We start from the raw sequence: 23,827 nt of genomic DNA on the forward strand, positions 1-23,827 counted from the left end.
AAACATTTTCTTTTCTAATCACAATGTGGTTCCCTGCAAAATCCGTTATGATGAAACATGATCTTTAACCCCTTTGTATATCTTACTTTTCAGGTTTTTTATATTAAATATTTACAATAGGCACTATTATTAATAGGGTGGTTCCCTGAAAGTACAGAAAAGGGAGAAAGGCTAATGTAACTGCCTGTACATAATTTCCCAAAACACAAAGACAAGGTCAGCAACTCCTTCTTCAACATTAGTGGAACTATTCATTGGTACCTAAATATAGGAAGCAGAGTCTTCCAAAGTGGTGTCCAACTCAAACAAATTGTCAGTGTTACAATTTTCCATTTTACACTGATGTAAATCATACCAGTAATGCAATAGCATAACAATTAGCACCACCCCCATGGGCCTAGCAGATAAAGTATATAAAGCCCAAACTCAGAGGAACTGTCTTTTAAATAACTAATTTTAACAGAAATGAAACCATTTAGTCTCCCAAATCCATAGGTTAGGAATATGAAAGGAAACAGAATAATAAATAATCATTACTACCAGGAATACTAAATTACACACACACACACACACACATATATACACAAAATTTTTTGCTTACCTAAAGAACTGTTTCCTATGTAGTTGCTTTAGTCATATAGGGAAAAATGTGTGCTCCTATGGAAAACTATGCATTGTCTATAGCACATCTTTCCTATGTATCTGATTCTGATTCTTTGAGAGCTATTTTATAACTGTGTAAGTTGTAGACAATATCACAAAATCACTTTTGTCTATAGACATACAAACTCTATCTGAGTATAACCGACTTCCCACTGTGAAAAAGTCCGTTTTGCCTCCCTTCGTACATCAATTTCAACATTCCTGAACTAAAAATATGTATGTCTTTAAACTCTCCTTTGAAGTGGTTATAATACCTTACTAGTTCCTTCTTTAATGATTTAAGTAAAATCTTTAACACTTGTTAATTTTACACCTGTATGAAACTCATAATTTTATTCCTTGAAATTTGTATTTTAATAGTAATTTTTGAGAAAACAATCAGCTACTTTTTGAAATGTGGGAGAAATATTGATATTTGCCATTGATGTTTTCTCAGTTATGCTGCTAAATTGAATCATGAATATAGCTATCACCCAGGAAAGGTCTAGAGGTTTTAGGACCCAAGGGTGATGAAGCTCCAAATCAGAAGCTGACAGTAATCCAGGTAAAGTGTCATCAACAGAATGGAGGCAAAATAGGGGTTCTATCCATGCTAGAGAAGGGGAGGGAAGATAGGAGATCCCCCTGAGTAGAATGGGGTTCTTATGTAGGGACATAGAACATCCTCTGTTTTTGTAGTTTCATAGCTATATGGCTACCTCCCAAAGACATTCCTGTCCACTCTGCTTGCCAACCGCGGATCACATTAGGGCAATGCTTGTTGATTGAGGGCCTGTTTGCTGTATTTGCTCTTGGTGCTTTAGGAATCCAATTAACATTATTAATCTCATCACATCCTATAAATGTGAAACAGTGTGAATGTTTAAAATGCTAGCAGTATATGATTACAAATAAACAAAAGTATGGATGTAATAACTTGAAAATGATGAGAAAAAAATGATGTATGATACATATATACAGGGGATACATGTTACTGATTATAAAATTCCTCTGTCTGAGATTTCTTCTTGAGGATTGATGATAGAAGCAAGGGTTTTCTGCTCAAAAAGATGAAAGCTTAAAAGAATAAAAGACATTCTGGGCCGGGCGCGGTGGCTCAAGCCTGTAATCCCAGCACTTTGGGAGGCCGAGACGGGCGGATCACAAGGTCAGGAGATCGAGACCATCCTGGCTAACACGGTGAAACCCCGTCTCTACTAAAAAATACAAAAACCTAGCCGGGCGAGGTGGCGGGTGTCTGTAGTCCCAGCTACTCGGGAGGCTGAGGCAGGAGAATGGCGTGAACCCGGGAGGCGGAGCTTGCAGTGAGCTGAGATCCGGCCACTGCACTCCAGTCTGGGCGACAAAGCGAGACTCTGTCTCAACAAAAAAAAAAAAGAAAAAAAGAAAAAAAAAAAAAGACATTCTGAATCTAATATGTCATGCGCTCACCCACAGAATACAGAATGTATACCTGAAACTTCTCCATTCAAGGCATTTTTTGTTATAAAAATAAATGAACCTTTTTTAAATATACCAAAAATGGTAACATAAATTTTACCACCAATATACAGCATTCCTCATACAGAACTTGGTTGCAGAACCAACCCAATATTCAGGAAAGTATCCCCAGAAGTAGCTAAAACTTGGAGCATTAAATAATTTTGTACAGAGGAAATTATATGCAAGAACATAAAAGTCCTGGTCTCTTTACGGATGTAATTTCTCAATGCTAGAGGTTTGGGGTTTTTCAAATTAAAAACTTCCAGATGCTTAACATGTATGGTAGTACTAAGTCAAACTTGTCAGACTTGCTGCTTAAAATCCTGGGAAACTGTCAGTATATCTATAGGGGTTGGGAAGGAAATTTAAGGAATACAGTTTAGTTAAATCTCTTTTTTTGTAGTTTATAATAGCTTTGGTTGGCATGTATCAGGGGCGTCCAATCTTTTGGCTTCCCTGGGTCACGTTGGAAGAATTGTCTTGGACCACACATTAACGATAGTCAATGAGAAAAAAAAAATTGCAAAAAAACTCATAATGTCTTAAGAAAGTTTACGAACTTGTGTTGCACTACATTCAAAGCCATCCTGGGCCACATGCAGCCTGCAGGGACATGGGTTGGACAAGCTTGGCCTATATGGTCTTTCCAGCCTTTATTACTTGTTCAACTTTCCTATTTTTGTTGCTTTACTGATAGTCTTTTTGCAGAAGACAAAGTAACCAGTTAAAAAAGAAGTCATTTTCTCTTCCAGTCTTCCTTGAAGTCCACAGTTTGAGACTGTGTATTAAAGAGAAAATAAATTGCTCACCAAAGCTTGATAACTTGTATAACTGCTGTGTCATTCTGTGTCCTACCAGACAAGTGACGAAGGTGCTTCACTTAGCCAAACAACTGTCCACAGCTAGCTACTCATACAGTAAATAGTGCTGCTGATGACAGTGGGCATTCATTTCAATGTGAGGGAGAGTATTGTCTTTCAACTTTTCTTTTGCAGTACTTATTACAGTATGATTGTAGCCAGATTTATACTTTCTATGTGAAATGTATTGCATATCTCACTATTGGCTAAAATCCTGTTAATTCCTAGAGATATTTCCTATTACTATTTATGTGCAATTCATGTATTCTCATTGTGCCATCAACTTAAATTTCAATATGCAAACATCATCATTTTCATACACAACCAAAAATCAAATCAAGTAAGAAAGTCTCAGAGATTTTAGAAATATCTTTAGAAGATCTTAGAAGTCTTATAACACATATTTTCTATAAATAATATAATTTAGGGAAGAGTTATTTTTCATATACTACCTCGTGGACTAAATATTAACTATTTATCAAAAAATCAACTGCTTTAAGTAAATACATTTTAAAAGAATGAACTGCTGTAACTTGGTAATAAAGCTCTGTGTGAATATCTAGAATCAAAAAATAAGTAAAAACATAAGGGAAGAAATTTGAAAAAACAGAAAATTGTCATTAGAAGAACAAGAACAATATTGTGACTTGAAGTCTTAAAAAATAAGAGACTTTAAGAAAAAGGATGAGGTGAGATGTAGATTTTCTAGTGAACAGTACCATGCTCAGTTACACAGTGCATTTACCCAGCTTTCCTGTGATACTATTATTACATCAGCTTCCTTGCTAGAATACTCCAACCCATTAAAGAGATGATATTACAACAATAGTCATTTTCAGACTTTAATTTGAATAAATAATTTTACTACCATCATTTCTAGTCATGCTTCTAGTACAGTATTTCAAAGATCACTTCTGTGTTGACAAGTGTAAGTCCTCTGGGGCTTGCAATTTCAACAATTTTCTAATAGTGTCCTACAGAGTCCTAAGGTTCTTTGGAGATGCCTCAGGGGCCAGCATCGGGGAGAGAGGTGGGCAGCAGAAAGAAAGAGCATGGAGGCTATTGGCTTCTGCCCACTCTAGTCTCTGATGTCAATCAGTGTAGCTAACATTGTGTGCAATTTCATATGCTGGGGTTTCTCATATAATTTCATTTTTTAAAAAGGTTCAGCCTTTTAAATAAATGTTATAAAATCCCTGTACTACTTAATCTCCAAGATTTATATTAGTTTTAATATGTTATGGCTCACAAAGTTCTCAGAGAAAAGGTTTAAAAGGCATGGGGATGAGAATAGTAATGCATGGAAAGTGATGCACCACATTAAAAGCCTCAACCCACATTTTCAGATCTTCGTTATAAACATCTTGCCATTTTATAGAGAACCTTCTATAGAGAGCTTTATGATGAGTCCTAGAGATACACAGATACAACCCAGAGTCCCTGCCAAGGAGCTCACGAGTGAGATTGGTAGTGGAATACAGCTGTACCATGAGATCGCTTATCTGGGAAGAGACTGTCAGTATTTCTACAGGGGTTTGGAGGGAAGTTTAGGGGATGCGGTGAGCCCATAAATGACATTGGTAGTAGAATAGTTATACCATGAGACCACCTACCAGTTAGCATGTGTCAGGATCTGCCCACAAAAGTCACTTGGTCCTTGACCCATTTAACCCACTTGATTCCCAATCAAGTTGATAACCATCCTGAGAAAAGCAGTTATTTAAGAAGCATTTTTCCATTTGAACGTCATCTGCTCTGACCTTGTGCCCTAATTCTTTCAGTAAAAAATGATTTTTAGTGTTCCAAAGTTCACTTAGGAGCCCTAGAACTGGCCAGCATTTCTGGCATGACTTTAAAGTAAAAGCGTTGGTTTTTGAGTGGTTTGTGGAAATCACTTTCATCTTATGATCGTATCATATATTATCTTAAAATGCTGGCTGGAATCTGGAGTCTCTGAGATGACACATTGGGGTTTCATAATTCCTAGAAGGGTAATACAAACAACTTACCTTTGATAGCTCCCAGCATTGACCTAAGACATCAGAATGCTGAGTAAGAAATGGATCAATTTTCCTGACATATTTCACTGTAGCATCTTAAAGATCAAAAATGGAGGTATAATACAAAGCTATAATGGAGAATTCCTCTGACTCCCTAACTATTGTCCAGAATTATATAACAATAAGAACTCTAAAATATCAAGTTTTCTAAATATGATGATAGAGAAACATGACTCTGAGAGACTAGGAAATATAAGAGGCTTTTTCCTCCCCTCTTTTACTCTCCTTACATGTGAACTCTTTGGTAAAGAAGGGAAAACAATAGACTTTACCCCTTCCCTGATCAGCTACTTTTAGTTAGACGCATTCTGACTCTCAATACTACCATAATGTACAAACTAGAGCTGGCTACAATTCATACAATTTACTCAGCCACTTAGCCTAAATGCGAAAATTGTGTTTTAAAATGTGCTGACCACATTTCAAATACAAGAATAAAAATATTGTGTACATAATCCAGGAAACTAGAGTTCCTAAAATTTAAATAATTAACATCCAAATGAACAGACATAGACTTGGCATTCATGACAAATAAGGTGTATGTCTACTAAATATGCCTTTATAGCAAAAAGATGAATTTAGCAATAAGACTAAAGAATACAATATGAAGAAAAATAAAAAATGCATTTCAACTCTCATATTATGTAGCAACTTAAAGTTGAAATGAAGACTCTAGATGAAATTATGTCAAAAGCATGACAGTGATTCCAAATGATTCTGGATTTTGAGAAATTCCAAAATGTAAGTACAAAATCCTCAACAGGTAAGTTCAATTACATTTAGTTCATTTATTCTATCTACTGGGATAGTAGCTTAAACTTCATATCTGTGAGTTTATCTACTAAATGAACATTTTGACTAATATAAATGTGAAATTTACTAGATTATTCTAAATATCTTAAAGCTGATAGGACACTAGAGTTTTCAAATATAGGTGGAAGAAATTCCTTGCTGCCTCCATGAATCTTTTTCATTGCAAACAGAAGTCAAAAGATAGAAGTCAGCTATAGATTTAACTGGGAAGGAGGAGGCAGAAGAGAGGAAGTCCTGCTATTCAGCTCAGTTCCTCCTCCTAGTGGTCACAAAGGGGAGGTACCTGCCATCTGGTGTCATTTCCTCAAGGGCTCCTTTCGTTTAAATGACACAGAATAGTCATTTGGAGGAATACATGATGCCAATGAAAAGTGCTCAATTTTAATTTGTAGGTGATTTCCACTTGCTTCTGCTTCTCACTCTTCTATACTTATTTAAAACAGTCAATTTTAAAATAATATTTCTTAATTGCAAGATTTCTGAATAAATCCCAAATGAAGCAGTAACTATCCATGTCTAAGAATTTAGTATGCGGGCACACCACAGTAATTTTTTAAAACAAACCGGGGAAACAGTGTTAAATATCATGGTGTGTTAAACCACCACATGGAACTTCACCCATATTGGCAAACCAGGGAGGCTGGGGATGCATCTATATTTAACCATCACATACTAGGCTATAGCCGCAGCCCAGATTGACTCATACATTGTTTTCACATTCTCAGCTTCCTTCAAACCACCAAGTAATTGTTTATAAAGTGATAGTATGAAATAAAAACCTTTTTCATGATAGGTTTTGGACGGTTTCCACTAGAGATAACATAGATTGATGTTATTTGGATAAATGTCTTGTGAGGTTCCCTGCAACAGGAAATGCCCCCCTGGGCTGCAAAGCAGTCCTGATTCTGACGTATTTCCTCATCAGCTCTCCATTTACCTAATCCTGTTGTTAAGAGGATGCCCCTTCTCATCCCTAGACCTAAGCCTGACATTCAGATACTATTTTCATTAACATCACATAGTTGATTTTGTACAATTACAAAGCAATCAGAAGCATGGTAGGATATTATGGCCCTGAAAGGCTTCTTATGTCTACGTATAATTTGAATGAGCTGGAATGAATGAAACTCTATGCAGAATTTGTACCCTTTTCTTAAGTAATTCCCAGCTAATGAAAAAAATAGAATTATTAAGGCAAGAAAGAGAAACGAGTAGTTTAAGAATTAGCTTCCTAATAACTTGTAGACAAGAGAAGCCAAGAAACAAGAACACTGCTTCAAGAGACAATTTGTCATTTGCCCTTTGGGTGACTGGGCATTTTTACCAGCTGTCACTCCTGGACCAACTAAAAGTGTTACATCCAAACTGTTGTACTCATTAGGACTGAAACAATTTAACATGGATGCCTGAAGGCACTCGGATATCACATTGTATTGTTTGGCCTTATAAGAAGAGAGGAATGCCTGCTATTCTCATTTAAATAAAATTTATAGCATTTTAATTTGATTTCTTTCTGCAAACTGTTTCTGACTATTCTTTACCTTACATAATTGAAAATCTATTATTACTCCCTTACTTGATGCACTCTTTCCATTCACTGTGCAGCGTGTTAGGATAAAAACATACAGCCTAAGTGAAAAACCATGTATAGTAAGAAACACAAGTTTTATGTGAGAAAGTAAATTTATGTTAGAAAGGTAATTTAAAGGTTCTTCTTATACAATGGGAAAGAGTACACAACCATCAAGCTACAGTTAACATTTATTTCCACCCAAAACTGAGAACACAGACAACGAGGTCAGTCACCAGGGGCAATATTGTTTGCATTTATGAATCTTGCTTGCCTATGTGAATTGCTTGCCTACCTGTATTCTTATTTTGTACACCATCATTTTTATGGACTTGGAGTGTACAGAGAGACCTCAGAAGTTATCTACTGTATGTTTTTTATGTCTAGTTAAATTCTCTAAGCAAATGACTAGCTGTGTTACATGGAATGATGATCACGAATGTACAGGAGCCAGGTCCAGTGGTACTGTTCAGTAAGCCAGACATGAAGTTTCTCTCCTTATTCAACCTAACTCTCCCTATTTTCAGGAGAAAAGTAGAAGAATAAGCCATCCTCCTCCTGTCTACAACAACCCTTTACATATTAAAAGTGACTTTTTTGTTTCACATGGGGTAAGTATACCAGGTATCAGTACACCCTTATCTGTTCATAAATTCTTGGAGAGCTAAAAGGCAAATCAGCTTTTTATCCATTGCTAGAACTTTTATTTTCATCAGAAACCAGATTTTCTCCTATTGTGAACTTCTAGAAGAGAATTATACTTTTTTCTCTATTTTCCCCAGAGAAAAGAAAAATAAAATCTTTGGGTTTACAAAAATGGAAGAGATTTTAGTCATCTGCCCCAAAGCCCACTATACTTTTTCCTGGTTGCATTTGTCATACCTGTATATTCATGTCATTTTTAAAGAATTGTCTGTCATCCTCATCAAAATGTAAGCTTCATGAGGGAAGATACCAAGTCTGCCTTGTACACCAACATTTTCCCAATGTCTAGTACGGTATTTGGCATACAGCAGCCTTTTCATTTAACCTGAAGAACTGACAAATGCCCTTCAAAATCATTCTTGTGCAGCACTCCTATTTTGGAGATATGAAAATAGAAACTGTGAGAGGTGTTCTTGGAAATGACTTCCCAAAATTACATAACAAGTTAATGACAAAGCCAGGATTAGAACTTTGGATTCTTTATTCCGCATCCTCATTCTTCCTCCACTATACCAAAGAGGTTCTTATACCTAACATCCTGGGCAGGCAACACTACTGATGAGTAAAATACGGAAAGCTTTGTGATCTACACATCTTTTGGTTGGCTGCCTGGCTCCCAGTGTTCTTCATCAGCTGGAACATAAAAACCTTCTCATAGATATGCCTGGTTTATGCATACTTTATGTAAGATTCCAAGAACAGAACCCAAAACTAAATTCTACAGCCATAGCAAAGAGCCAACTTATTCTCTCCAATTAGAGTTGAATTTTACAGAGGCCAAGCCACAGATTCCAGCTGAATTTCTCTGGTTCGGCTACTGCTAAAACAAATATTCTGTTAAATAAAGCTTCAATTTGTATGGAAATTTAAAAATTATTATTTTTTAAATTATTTTGGGTTTCTTTAAACCAAATATTTTTTAAAATAGAGTTTTTCTGAGTGCATGAAAGAAATAAATGCAAGTTTCCCAGGGTGACAAGATGATCTAAAACGGGATTGTGGTGATGGCTGCCCAACTCTATAAATCTGTTTTTAAAATCTTAAAATAGGTAAATATTATAAATTTTACTGCAATAGGCTGTTAAAAAATGAAAAGGAGTCACACAATTAAGCTATTTCTTTCTGTAAACATCTGGTATTAAAACTGTAAAGATATTCTTTAATATCCCCATGGTCTTTTAAGCCCAGGTCCTATCCACTTCAACCATGGTTTACCTAAAAGGTCAAAAGTTTTCCCTGCAATTTTTGTAAGAATAATTTAGGAGACTTATATAAATATCAAAAAAGAACCAATATTTATATAGCACCAAGAAATACTGACCAGTATGGTTATCTGCATGAATAATCTACAGATATATTTATTTAATTAAGTATAGTGTTCTAGTCCAAACCTGCCATTAGTTAGCCACTGGGTTTTTAGCAAATTATACAATATCTCCAGGTCTCAGTTTTCCCACCTATTTCTTATGTCTCTGTAGATCACAGTAGAGCTAAGTAGCATATAATATACTAAAAAGAATAGTAATTGCTATTGTCTAATGGATAGCCACTAATATGCCAGACTATTTAGGTAAACGCTTACCCTAAGGAAGGTATTATTAGTCTTTTTTTCCTTGTTTTTTTGTTTGTTTGTTTGTTTGTTTTGCAGATGAGGAAATTAGAACATAGGAAAGTTCATTAGTTTTACCAATGTCACACAGTTATTTAGTACCAGATCCAAGATTCCAATCCAGAATTATCCAGGTTTAAAACCTATACTTATTCTCTATTCCTTGGTAGAATGGGCTTTTGGTTCTATCAGATATGGGCATGAATCCTGACCTTGCCTTTACTATGTTAAATTAATCATCTTCTCTGAATCTCAGTTTCCTCATCTGTAAAATGAGATTACTAATACTTAACTCAGGGTCCTTGTGAAAATTAAATTAGAGAGTACATCCCCTGCCATTAGAAGCCATTTTTTAAAAACTGTCTTTTTCATCTCTCCCTCACAGAGGTTCCTTCTTGTGCATAAAAATATATCTATAAATTCTATGATTACCTTAGAGCCTACCTGAATAAACCTCACTGGGATTGAGTTCTATCAAGAGCAATTAGAGTGAACGCAAACAACACAGCATTGCTTCTTTGCTATCAGTCCTTGGCTCTGTGACTGAAACTGTCAACAAGAGTGTCAACTTCAAGGGGTAGGCATCTGTCCACAGGAACTGAGCTGAGGTCACAGACTTGTCTCACTCTGCCCTACAAACAGATGTCTAGGTGACATCTCTTAGTCACTGCAAACCAGGGTTAGAGCCAAACCAGGTGGAAGTGCTGAATCTCTTTTCTAATCCTCTTGGTCAGCCCGTTCATTCCCTAAAACAATTCTTCACAGACCATAATTCGAAATAACGAGTTTTCCCCAGGATATTATTTTCAACATAATGTCCTTATTTTGATGATGTCTGATTATTCCTCAAGCCAAAGATAGTGTTTCCATCATAGCAGTTTGTCAGCAAGAAACCTGCTTGATTCTGCATATTAGAATGCACACCTTCAAATGTTTACCTCGAAAGTTGCCAGGTAAAAATTGATGTAATGTGGAGCTCTAGTGGTGGCAAGAGGTAAAGCAGCTATTAGTGGGAGCCAACAAAAAAGCCTAGGAAATCTCCATTTATTATTACATTAAAATGCTAAGATGAAAAATGGTCCAAAATAATCCAAGATAATATACAGTAAATTTTAAATGTAATAGATTTCTTTTAGATTACAAGTTAGACTTCGTAGCTAGCCTACATTAAACATCCTGAAACAATTATATCTTCTCAAAAAATAGAACTCAATGCTGTGGTTGTCATTTTTCTAATTTTACTAAGTTCATTAAGAATCATATTAATTAAGCACTAGCTATTGTTCACAGAGCTAGTAAGAATACCGTATACGAAAAAATGCTGGACTCTAAGTGGTATGATCAGTGAAGTTCTGTACCAACTGTCCTGGGAATTTAAATAATCCCTACAGGCTGATGAGGTGGTTGTGAGTTAATTCCCGCACAAGAAAAGTGCCTTCCTTGAATATTTGACTTCTGAGATATTTTCCAACTTAAAACAACTAAGAATGAGACCTACACTGTCAAAGGTTAACTCTTTGTTTTTCTGGTACCTAACGTATATGTCTTCTCACTCAAAAGGGCTTCATTTAAAAAATATAACTCCCTTATGTTCAAAAATTTAACAGAATATAAATAGTAAAATTTGTATAATGTACAACCTGGAGTTGACATTTAAAATTTCTAAATGTGGTGCCTTGTTTAGCTGTGCCAAAACAAGTTATCATGAGGGGGAAAAGGTTTCAGAATATGAAAAAAACAAGAACTTGCCTTTTCATATATAAGTACCTAAGTATCATGTTCCTTAATACTAAAGAAATTTTAAGAGACTCACTTTCCATGAGTGATGATAAAAGAAACTATCATATTCACAAATGTGTTAACAATGTTTATCTGAAATAAACATCTCAACTCATGGGAGTTTTCCATGACTTATATGAGTTGAATCCACTAGATGTTTCCAATGGCCATATTCCAAGGGCTTCTAAATTGTCAGGTCTGAGATAACTACCAAGCCATCAAAGGTACATGAAGGAAGACTTAATGATTACCCAGGGGGTCTTATTCATTATGTCCTTCTTCCCTGTCCTTCTACTAATATGCTGTCTTTAATATAGTTCCCTGAAGCTACACAGAAAAAAAAGGTAAAAGTATAAGAGCCTCTTCTTCAAAAGTCATTGAGAATGCAAGAGTTTGTAATGGGAAGCTCAAGATAAAGAACTGATTTTCTTTCAGTCATCATCTCTAGCTATAGAATAGGAGATGGAATCTTTTTAAGAGAATAGAAACAGCAGGAAAGGAAGTGAAGGTGGTTTACTAACATAATCGTATGCCAAAGGGAATAAACCAAAAAAAAAAAAAATCTGCACTAACGCAATATGAGCGAGCCAGGAATTCAGAATCTAACAGTTCTACAGTCCTTTTCACTGTGGACATTAAGACAATTTAATTGAAGAATATTTTTCAATTTGTGAATCTAAGATGTTTGTTTTTGTACATCACCTTGCCTATATTTTCTTTGGTGATTATCTCTATCTCCTTTGCTTTCCCACAACAGGCCTTGGTATGCTGCTTAAAATAATATTTGGGGCTTTATTTTCCATCCTTCTGAATGAGACATGTTGATTTTATTAAAGCAAGTTGCAGTCTGCATTCTTTCTTTACTATTATTACAGGTAGACTTGACAGACACAAGACCTTTGTCTTAAAATGCTCTGCTCTGGAGGAAACCTTGTTAAAGAAGTTCCATTTTACCTGCTGGGCAGTTACATTCTGAAGGTGCTTCTCTTGTGATTCTTATTTTAGCCATATGTTCATAGGATTTCTGTAGGAAAAGAAGAGTTATTAACAATCATCAGTAGCACTGTAGAGACATGGAGTCTTTAGGGACTCTGGCCATACGCCTGATTTACCGGCATTTCATAACCTGCATAATTAACATTTACATAAGTACTTGGACTCTAGTCAAGAAAGTAACCATGCCTAAGCCCTAAAAAAAGACAATGACCACTGATAGGGTATCAACATTGCTGGACTTGTGTAACATCTTTCTCCATTCTTCCCTACCACCACTCTCTCCCTCATATGCAGTCAATGTAAAAACCTAGCACTAAAATGTTGCAGTACTAGGTAAGCTGTGGCTTACCAATAACAGCCAATATTTTATACATGAAGGTCAACTGCTTTATCATGCTAGGCTGCAACAACTGCCAAATAGGCTCCCCGCTAGGGTAAGGTTCCAGAAAACCCCCTTACTCTAGTCTAAAGTTGCCCTTAAACATAACATAGATTCCTTTCAACTCTCAACTCCAAGGGCTCTGCATTCGTAAATACTCCGGCACTGCAACCTTTACCAAAAATAAAGCTACTTTTAAAAAAACGTTTAAACTTTTAATATGAAAAGATTGAAGGTGTGAAATTATTGACTTTACATTATACATGAGATTATTTTACATTTAAGAGTGATTACCTTTTTTGTATATTAATATCTATGACCGTAACCATCTTATAACATGTAAAAGATTTAACAGATGCTATTTCTGCAAGAAATATTCTCTCCACAATTGGGAAAGCCTCACATGTGACTTAGGATAACTAAAAAGAGGTAAAATGCCCTTTCCCCCTTTTAGAACTTCCTATATGTTTAATATGCAAACATTAAGAGAGAGTGAGGGAAGATTAGAAATAGGGATGGGGATATCAAGGGATGTGCACATGTAAATATATGCTACAGTGAGCATAGATCCTTGCCTAACACACGCACGCGCACGCACACACACAGCCACACCAAGTTTGCGTACAGTAAGGGTAGCGGCTAGTCATGCACACAGAGTCACGCTTGTACAAGATGCAAAATACCCCAGCCTCTCACACCTGAGCCAGAAGTCGCTCCACTTTCTCTTGCACCATAGCCTTGAGCTGATCCAGGGTATCAGGCAGCAGATGAATGGAAGGGGCCCCTTTGGCGGATTCGAGAGCGGCGATCCTCGCCTGGAGGTTGTTGGTTTTCACACCCAGGTACAGGCAAGACACCACGGCTACCACTGACAGAAGAGCCGCCAGGAAGGCGCACGGTGACATGGTCCGGGCACAATGCTGCTCGGCAGGGCTCGAGTCCTCGGATCCGGGCTCCCGGGCCCCTCCTTTTCCTGCGTGCTTCTTCAGCAGCATCGTGGCGGGGTCGGCCGTCTCGGCTTCGCTTCCCACCCTCTACACCTTAAATAATCCTAAAAGGAAAGAAAAAGGTCGATTCCTCCAAAGTTCAGTCCCTGTGGTTGCACAACTAGCTGGTGGAGTCAAGCCCGCGAGCGGAGATGGACCCCTGCCTTGCTCAGCGTCCAGACCCGCAGGCGTGCACTAATCCCCGCTTTCTTCTCTCCTCCCAGCTGGAAGTGAAAAGCACCCTCAGACCGGGGACCGGGTGGTGGTGGGGTAAAAAGCAAGACGAAGCCCACCCAGAGAGCTCTTCCGACTCCCAGAGGACAGACACCTCTTCCGAGGTCCCAGACAGCGGTCGCTCAGGGTCCGAGGGACCGCTACGGAGGCACGGCGCGGGGCCGCGGCTCGCCCTGGCCACGGAGGACCGAACCTGTTGCGCCTCTGTGAGTTTGCCTTATTTCTACCTACTCGGTGTCTTTCAGCACGCCGACCTGTTTCCCACCTGCATTCAGTTCAAGGCAAAAAGGCTGGGAGAGCACGCTAGAGCGCAGCGCGAAAGGGGCGGCTAAGGGGGAGAAGAGAGGAAAACCAAATAAACCCAAGGAGCCAATGCTAGTCGCGAAGCCGAAGTCGCGGCTGCCCGAAGGATCTCCGCAACCCCGCGTGCGCGATCCTTAAATACCCTTCGGGATGCTCGTGTGAGTGTGTGTGTGTGAGTGTGAGTGCGCGCGCGCTCCGAGCACGACGTCCCTCCCCCGACCCCCTCCCGGCGCCCGGCGTCCGGCCCGCGGCTCCCGCTGCTGCCGCTGCTGCGCGCCCCCCTTCCGAAGCCAAAGCAGGAACCCGCCTTATTATCATAATGTATTCACCTTGGCCCAGCCCGCGGGCCGGCCCAGGGAACCCCCAAGGGGGGCGGGAAGCTTGGGTGGGAGCGGGGCAGGAGGTCTGTTATTAGCATAATGCATGCAAATAGCTGGAGCGGCCACCGTGATTGGAGAGGAGCCTGGCGACCCCTCCCCCTGCGCAGAGTAACTTCAGCGTCCCCGAAGGCCACCTCTCTGGCCTGGGCCAGAGGCCGAAGCGGGGTCTGCTGCGCAAGAGGCGGCAACTTTGGCTTATACTGACTCAGTTCAGCGCCCCCTCTTTATCCCACTTAAAAATGGAGAAATGGCCTCCGGGAGGAAGATGTGAAGCAGAACGCTCTATCTCTCCCGATCTTCACTCAAAAGCAGCCGCAGGAGCTCTTGCTGTCTCGCTCTGGTGCAGCGTTTTTCTCTCCTCCCTCACTTTCCCACATGCCCGGAGGCAAAGTGTCTGGCGGACGTCTGAGGTACATTTCCCCACTTCCCTTCTCTTCCCAATGCCGCCCGCAGATTCTCCAACGAGGGGAAGTTTTCTCTCCCCTCCCCCAGTTTCCTTGTCTTGACGGCAGAGTCTCCTCCCAGCTCTGTATTCCTAGTCTGTACTAGGATGCTAATGTGTTTTCCTGATTCCCTGGTTTGCGGGATTGTAAAAGGGAGTGTTGAAGTATACGCATTTCTCAGGATTTAGGAAAGGAATGAAGAATGAAGTCAGTTTTTCCTCTTACCTGACTCTCCTCATGCTGTTCCCGCTGGAACAAATTACAGGGTCTCTAATGGGATTTTGGAAAGTTGGTAACAAGTAGCATTTGACATCTAATTGACTTTGGGGAAAACAGAAATCCCACCTCTTATTCCAAAGAGTTCCTTTTTATCTCCCTATTAAAAAAAAAAAAAAAAAAAAAAAAAAAAAAAAAAACACATATATTTTTCCTATTCTCCTTGATCAAGCTAACCTGAGGTCGTTGCTTGTTGTAACGTTGTTGACTGTAATCAACAAAATACTTACACTTAGTTGGTCTTTCACACGTGTAAACGGATATTGCTTGGTATGAAGCAAGGTAAGGAAATAACAGCATTAGAGGAAGAAAGAGACTAACATTGGAGGAAAACTCAATGAATTTTGCTATAAAGTGAAAACCATAATTCATTTATATTACACAGTGGTTCTGAAAGGATGGTCCTAGACCAATAACATCAGCATCACCTGAGAACTTAGCCAACATTTAAATTCTAGGTTCCTACCACAGATCTGAATCAGAAATGCTAGCTACTACCACTACTGGAAAAAAAAAAAAAAAAAACAGCAATGTGTTTTAACAAGCCCTCCAAATGATTTTGATATATACTACTAAAGTTTGAGAACCACTGGTATAATACTTTCCAAAATATTTTCAAATACTTTTTTGAACCTCATAACCCTGCGACGTGAGGAATTACTGTTCCTCTTTTAAATATAAATAAAATTTTTAAGTAAATTTTAAAGAGATAAATTTCAAGTCACATTTAATTGTGATTAAACATGTTTCCAATAATGACCCAAATAATGGGAACAAATGTTTTAATGTACCAACTCTTTCCGTAACCTCTAACTATTCCTTAGTCTCCTCTGCAGGCTTTTCCTGTCATTTCTCTGAAAGTTGGTGCTCCCTGGGCCTCTGTCTATTCCATCTTCTCTTCTCTGTATACTCTCTCCAGTAGAGTTCGCAGTGGCCATCATTACACTGATGAGTCATAAATTCATATCGAAAGCCCAAACCTCTCTCCTGAACCTTAGATCCATGTAGCCAGTTGCCTCTTTGCCATCTCCATTTGGATGTCTCACTCTTTAACCTGCAGCTTACCTCCAAACTCTACTCTGCTTTCTCTGTTTCCCATCTCAGCCAATGGAGTTGCCATCCATCCAGTCTCCCCAAGCCAAAATACCCAGTAGCCGGCCCTGACTTCTCCCTTGCCCTCCTCTCCTCATCTATTTAGAGTCCTTCAATACTTCCGGTTGTCCTTAGGACAAAGATCTTACATCTTTCAACCCCCACAACAAACTCCCTTGTCTACCATCTCAACAGCCTCATTGCTCATTCTTCCTCTCAGACACTCCACATCAACTTCTCTGAAGTGTGGAAACAATGGGAATAAAGAGCTTTTTCTTTTGGACAACACACCGCTCTTAAAATTTCATTAGAAAAGCCATTTTCTGTCTTGACTGATGCCTACAGTAGGTTACACATTTAATTTGGATGATGCAATGTTCTTATAGCATGCTTTGTGTAAATTGGCCATGAGAAGGTACATTAACAACTCTTGCAAGCCCTCAGCACTATTAGATCTTAGTAGAGAGATAGAGTTGGAATTTTGTGGCTTTGAGATCTTTATCCAAAGGATTAGATTTGCTTTATGTCTTTGGTGGGCACAATACCTCAGAAATATACCAGCCATTAGTGCTAAGATTTCAAAACCCAGTAGATTCTCTGCATTAAGCACAGAGAACGTGTGGATCAACAAAGCTCTGAGGGTTTGAACGCATGTTGTTCTGTATATTCATCAAAGCACAGTTGTTATTTTGGTTCCAATGTGGAGGCTTCAAAAAAGTAAAAATAGCACTAAAAATGCTATAGTCCAGCTGACTCCAATTTGCCTGACTAATATCAATAGTTATTAATAGTAAAATGCAAACAGCGGGCTATAGGACAGGTATGCAGTGGGAAGAATAATGGACACCCAAACATGTCCATGTCCTAATCTCCAAAACAGTGAATGTGCTGCCTTGCATGCAAAAACAGATTGGCAGATATGATTCAGTTAAAGATCTTGAGGTGGGGAGATTTTCTTCAATTATGTGGGTGGGCCCAGTGTAGCACAAGGGTCCTTCTAAGGGGAAGGCAGGGTCTCAGAGTGAGAGGCAATGTAACAATAAAAGCAGAGGTGAGAGTGATGTGAATACTGGCATAGAAGATGGAAGGGGGTCACAAATCAAGGAATATAAGCAACTTCCAGAAGCTGCAAAAGATAAGGAACAAGTTCTCCCCTAGATCCTACAGAAAGAACACAGCCCTGCCAACACCTTGATTTTAAGACCTCTGGCTATCAGAACTATAATTAATAAGTTTGTGTTGTTTTAAACCACTAATTTGTGATAATTTGTTACAAGAGCAAAGGAAACCAATATCATCACGATCACAAGAAATCAATGTTCATCTGCTACAGCATCATAAGTGATATTGGAACCACCATAATGCCCTACAACTCAAGCAGACCCTGTAGTAACAAAGCGCTGTCTGTCAAATGTTTATACATTTCTATTTCATTGACATGCCCACTGGGAAAGGATCAGAGAGATATGCCCTCTCTCATGTCATATAAAATTAAGATGCGCTTTATGAAGACATATTAAACTGAATAAAATAAGTTGTTTCTTTGATGCCTCCCATTAATGCAACTCAAAAACAATAAATCATCCAAGCTGTATAGTCACTTTCATCTCTCCTCCCTACTAATGCTAGCCTAGCCAGAATCCTGACCCAGGACTCAGCATTGCTACTGTTTTCTGCTTTGTTTTTGAGAGTGCGTCTCACTCTGTTGCCCAGGCTGGAGCCCAGTGGCATGATCATGGCTCACTCCAGCCTCCTGAGCCCAGACCACCTGGGCTCAAATGATCCTCCCACCTCAGCCTCCTGAGCAGCTGGGACCACAGGTAATCACCAGGCTAATTTTTTATTTTTTGTAGAGATGGGGTCTCTCTGTGTTGTCCAGGCTGTCCTCAAACTCCGGGGCTCAAGTGATCCTCCTGCCTTGGCTTCCAAAAGTGCTGGGATTACAGGCATGAGCCACCGCACCCGGCCCACTGCTAGTACTATTGTTACCAATCTCCATGACAGAAAAAAATGAAATAAAGATTAATGACAGAGAGGCATATCAGGAAGTTAAAGTAAGAAAGAAAGTACCTGGAGAAAGAGCAAGAAAAGATAAAGGGGAAAACTGAGACAGAAGAAAGGAGCTTTTTAAGTGGGTAAAAGTGTTTTTTAAAAAGAAAAAGACATAATCCACTCCTATATACCTCTAGGAGGCTAATCTTTAAAGGACATAAAGCATAGAAGTGAGAAACTAACATATACTAAAATTTCTGATGGTTTATGTGTATTTAGAAAGATTATCTGCCCAAAGTAAATAGCTAAGATAATCATGGTATGCTCTTTTTAGATATTAACTACATTGCAAAAAAAAATTTAGTTTTATTAGAAAATATATTTTAGCATCATTGGTTTTTGAGGCTAAGGTTTTTATAATCACAGTTTTCACCTAAGTTCACCAACAAAGCTATCAAGCAGAAGCGAATGTATGAAAAGATTTGTGGCCTTTTTTTTTTTTTTTTTTTTGGACACTGAGTTTCACTCTTGTTGCCCAGGCTGGAGTGCAATGGCACGATCTCAGCTCACTGCAAGCTCTGCCCCCCCGGGTTCAAGTAATTCTCCTGCCTCAGTAGCTGGGATTACAGGCATGCACTACCACACCCGGCTAATATTGTATTTTTAGTAGAGACGGGGTTTCTCCATGTGGGTCAGGCTGGTCTCAGACTCCCGACCTCAGGGGATCCGCCTGCCTCAGCCTCCCAAAGTGCTGGGATTACAGGCGTGAGCCACCACACCCGGCCTGTGGCCGTCTTTATATACCCACAACCACCCGTTGCGTCCACTCAGTACCTTAATAAAGAAAATGGGAGAATACATTGTGTACAGTATTAAGCATGTTATTTTATATTCTTCAGATGAGAATGTGAGCTCATGGAAACATCTTTTAAGAAGACAAAGTTTCCTAAAGGGAATGGAGAAGGCAGCAAAGAGTTAAGTGAACCGAAACTTAAAAGATGCAGTTCTCCCACAGCCAGGCAAATTTCAATAAATCATAAACAAATTATAAATATCTTTAGGAGCAGAAGAGCAGAAAAGAAGGATTTAGCTCTTAGTGACAGGCTGAAAAATTCTTTTTCAAACAGATCAAGGAACTGATCCCATTTATACAAGCCTGGTTAAGCAAGGGGCTTACAGCTGTATGAATGCAATAATCTGGATAATACAAGCCCTCCAAAATATCAATCCTCTATGCAGAGTCAGTTTTATGTTTGCTGTTTGTTCTTGTTTTGTTTTATTTGGAAGGAGGAGGTAATTTTTTTCCTCAAATCTTAAATAACAAGGTAATAGCCCCACTTAATGGGTTCTTCCCCAAAAGTCACCAATTATATTGCTAACTCAAACAAGAGGCAACTTTTCATTGAACTTCCAAATCAACTTTTTCTTATAATGCTACATACACTGAACATGTTCATATCATTGAGTCAGCTCATGATTAAGAACACAGAACCCAAGGCCAGTCTGCCTGCATTCATTATCCAGCTCTGCCATTTAATAGCTATGGGACATTGGGTAAATTACTTCACTTTTCTGTGCCTTATTTTTCTGGGCCATCTATAAAAGAAGAATGATAATACTTAACCATTAGGATCTTTTGCTGGAATGGTTTGTGAAGGCATTACAATGCCTGGTAGATATTAAGTGCAATATACATTTACCTCTTGTTGTTGCTATTATTATTATTACTTTAAAAGTGTCCGTTTATTGACCCATCGACACTGAAAAGCAAGAACAATCCATACGATTATGCTCTGGGGCAACGGTATATCCTAATCGTGATTTTAGTCCTATTTCAGTTTACAAGTATAAAACAGCGTCAGGGCAACATTTCAGCTACTGGATAATTTGGAAAAGTCCCTACAACAGGCAACCATTAATGTATTTGATATCATTTTAGGTTAGTTTTGCCTGTTTTAGAGCTTCATATAAATAGAAGCATACAGTATATATTTTTGTTATTTGTTTTTGGTGGGTGTTTTGGGGTTTTTTTGTTTTATTTGACACAGGGTCTCACTCTGTCTCCCAGGCTGGAGTGCAGTGGCATCATCACAGCTCACCGTAGCCTTAAACTCCTGGGTTCATGTGATCCTCCCACCTCAGCCTCCTGAGTAGTAGTTAGAACTACAGGCAGATGCCACCATGCCCAGCAATTTTTTTTTTTTAGAGATGGGGTCTCACTATGTTGCCCAGGCTGGTATTAAACTCCTGGGCTCAAGTGATCCTCCCACCTCAGCTTCTCAAATTTTTGGCATTACAGATATGAGCCACTCTGCCCAGTCATAGATATTCTTATGTGCCTAGCATCTTTTGCTCAACATGTTTTTGAGATTTGTCTATAGTGTTATATTTTGTTCATTTTTATTATGATGTAATATTCCACTGTTAGAATACACCATGACTTGTTCATCTGTTCACTTGGTCCATTTTTTTTGCTGTATAAATAAAACTGCTATGAACACTTATAAACAACTTTTTATTTTGTGTATTTCAAAAACAAAGAGAACAATTTCATTTCACTTAGAGATGATGATTAACTAAGATACTTTTTATAAAGAACAGAAAAGAGAATGTGGTTCTATCAGATAGTAAAATATATTATAAAGATATAGTAATTAAGCCAGTTTAGCATTGCTTCAGGGACAGAAATTAAACCAAAGAAGTAGAATAAAGACCCACATATATATAGGTACTGAAAATGAAAATGAAATAACACTGCAGAGGGGTAAGGAAAAGGTGAACTTTTCGATCAATTTTGCTATATATTCAGACAGAAAAAATTAAATTTTTCTGCATAGAATTCACAAAAATTAAAGGGAGATAGTTTATAAACCTAAATATAAAAGGTGATAATATGAGGGATCTTCAAAAAGTTCATGGAAGATGCATGTTATGAAAAAACTATGTATGGATTTCAAAATGTTTTGCACCAAAATAAACTCATACTAATTTGTTAGACCATATATTAATAGGATCTAGTTTGAGGTATTAAGGATAAAACATCAGTTTGAAAAAAAGTCCCCATCAGAACAACAGGAGTTCTCCTAAAATTGAAGCAAGAAAAGATACCAAATTTATGGAATTTATGGTGAAGCTAGGTGGCACAATGGTGAAATCACTGATGTTTTACAAAAAGCTTAAGGAGACAGTGTCCACAAAGAAATCACCAATTTGCAAATGGATAACTCATTTTTAGAAGGGACAAGATGATTTTGAAGATAAAGCTCCAGTTTATCATCACAGTTTACATTCACAAATTGATGTATTTGTGAGTGTAAACCAAAAATTCTAAGCTCCCCCATCCAATTGCATGGACCCCTCCTCTCAGCCAAGGGCATTCTAAGGTAAACCTGAAACAGTAGTTCAGGCTATGATGGGAATGGTGGTCGGACATGCCTCATTATACCTTTCTCCCATTAAAATTCAGGCACAGCTGACCAGCATTAACATTAAAATGAGACCGTAAGACTGATAGAACAGTCTTTTTATAGCAAGAAGATACCAACGTGACAGATAGCAAGGGCTGTTAGAAACCAAAGTATTTTACCCCAAAATATGTTTCTTTGCCATATCTTGAAATAGCCCTGCAAAGTTGTCTCGTGGGGAAAATCTACATTTTGTAGAGAATCCCCTTCCCTTTTCAGGCATTTTTCCTGATCCAGGAGAGAATCAACTGGGAGTCTGGCACTTTTTTAAGTCTGAAAAGAAACATTTGCAACCTGTTCTCTCTAAAGCCTATTCCCTGGAGACTTCATCTGCATAATGGAAACCTTGGTCATCACAACCCCTTATCTTAGCCCAGACATTCCTTTCTATTGATTCTAGGTCTTTAGACAGTAATTCAACTCTTTCACCCAATTGGCAGTCAGAAAATCGTTGAATTCACCTATGACCTGGAAGCACCTGCTTTGAGTTGTCTCACCTTTTCAGACCAAACCAATGTACATCTTACATGTACTGATTGATGTCTTATGTCTCCCTAAAGTATGTAAATCTAAGCTATAGCCTGACCATCTCAGGCGCATGTTCCCAGGACTCCTTGGGACTGTGCCCCACGCTATTAGTCACTCATATTTGGTGCAGAATAAAACTCTTCATATATTTTACAGAGTTTTACTCTTTTCGTTGACATGAGAAAAAAAATAATTGTGTTCATCCCCTAATTGGAAAGGACCAACAATTAAGAACAGAGACAATAGCCAACATCATAGACATTGCGATTGGTTTGGCTTACACAATCTGACTGTAAAATTAAAGTTGAGAAAACTTTCCACTCAGTGAGTGCCAAAACCATTGCACCCAGATTAACTGCCAACAATAGTAAAGCTTTCAATGAAAATGTTAAACAAGTGGGATCAAGATCCCGAAGCATTTCTTTGAAGAACTGTAACAGGGATGAAACATGGCTTTACCAGTATGCTCCTGAAGACAAAGCACAATCGAAGCAATGGCTACCAAGAGGTGGACATGGTCCAGTCAAAGCAAAAGCAGCCCAGTCAAAAGCAAAGGTCATGGCAACAAATTTTGGGGATGCTCAAGGAAGGCATTTTGCTTGTTGACTTTCTAGAGGGTCAAAGAATTATAATATCTACTTATTATGAGAATGTTTTGAGAAACTTAGCCAAAGCTTTAGCAGAAAGATGCCCAGAAATTGGGTAGAGTTTCTACAGTCCTGATTTGTCTCCTTCTGACTTCTCTTTGTTTCCTAATGTTAAAAAAATCTTTAAGGGACATTCATTTTTCTTTAGGTAATAATGTTAAAAAAGACTGCATTAACATTGTTAAATTCCCAAGATCCTCAGTTCTTTAGGAATGCACTAAATAAAGGTTGGGATGATTGATGACAAAAGTGCCTAGAACTCGATGGAGCTTAATTTGAGAAATAAAGTTTATATTTTTTATTTTTACCTTTTAATTCCATTTTTCCATGAACTTTTTGAAGATCTCTTGCATAAAGCATTTAAAAGATAATAAAGGAGAATGTAAACATGACCTTGGATTGAGGCAGGGTTTTCTAAATAATACACATAAAGAGCTAGCCACAGAGGAAATGATTGATAAATTGGAATATATTAAATCAAGATCTTCTGTTTATTAAAATGATTGAAATACAAGACACAGAATGAGAAAAGATATTTGCAAAATATAGAAATGAAAAAAGACTGT

The 23,827-nt window shown here is 38.3% G+C and overlaps 1 protein-coding gene across 1 annotated transcript in view; it reads right to left on the reverse strand.

Moving 5' to 3' along the window:
• Nucleotides 1-14,931, reverse strand: part of COL25A1 (collagen type XXV alpha 1 chain) — a 504,591-nt gene extending 489,660 nt beyond the window's left edge. The window contains exons 1-2 of the mRNA XM_078002085.1: nucleotides 13,615-14,931; nucleotides 12,496-12,565 (exon numbers count right to left, since the gene is read on the reverse strand). Of these exons, the coding sequence (XP_077858211.1) occupies nucleotides 12,496-12,565; nucleotides 13,615-13,911 (367 nt within the window). The 5' untranslated portion in view covers nucleotides 13,912-14,931. The remainder of the gene's footprint in view (nucleotides 1-12,495; nucleotides 12,566-13,614) is intronic.
• Between the last annotated feature and the right edge of the window lie 8,896 nt (nucleotides 14,932-23,827).

The sequence above is a fragment of the Macaca mulatta genome, chromosome 5, assembly GCF_049350105.2.
Source record: "Macaca mulatta isolate MMU2019108-1 chromosome 5, T2T-MMU8v2.0, whole genome shotgun sequence".
NCBI lineage: Eukaryota > Metazoa > Chordata > Mammalia > Primates > Cercopithecidae > Macaca > Macaca mulatta.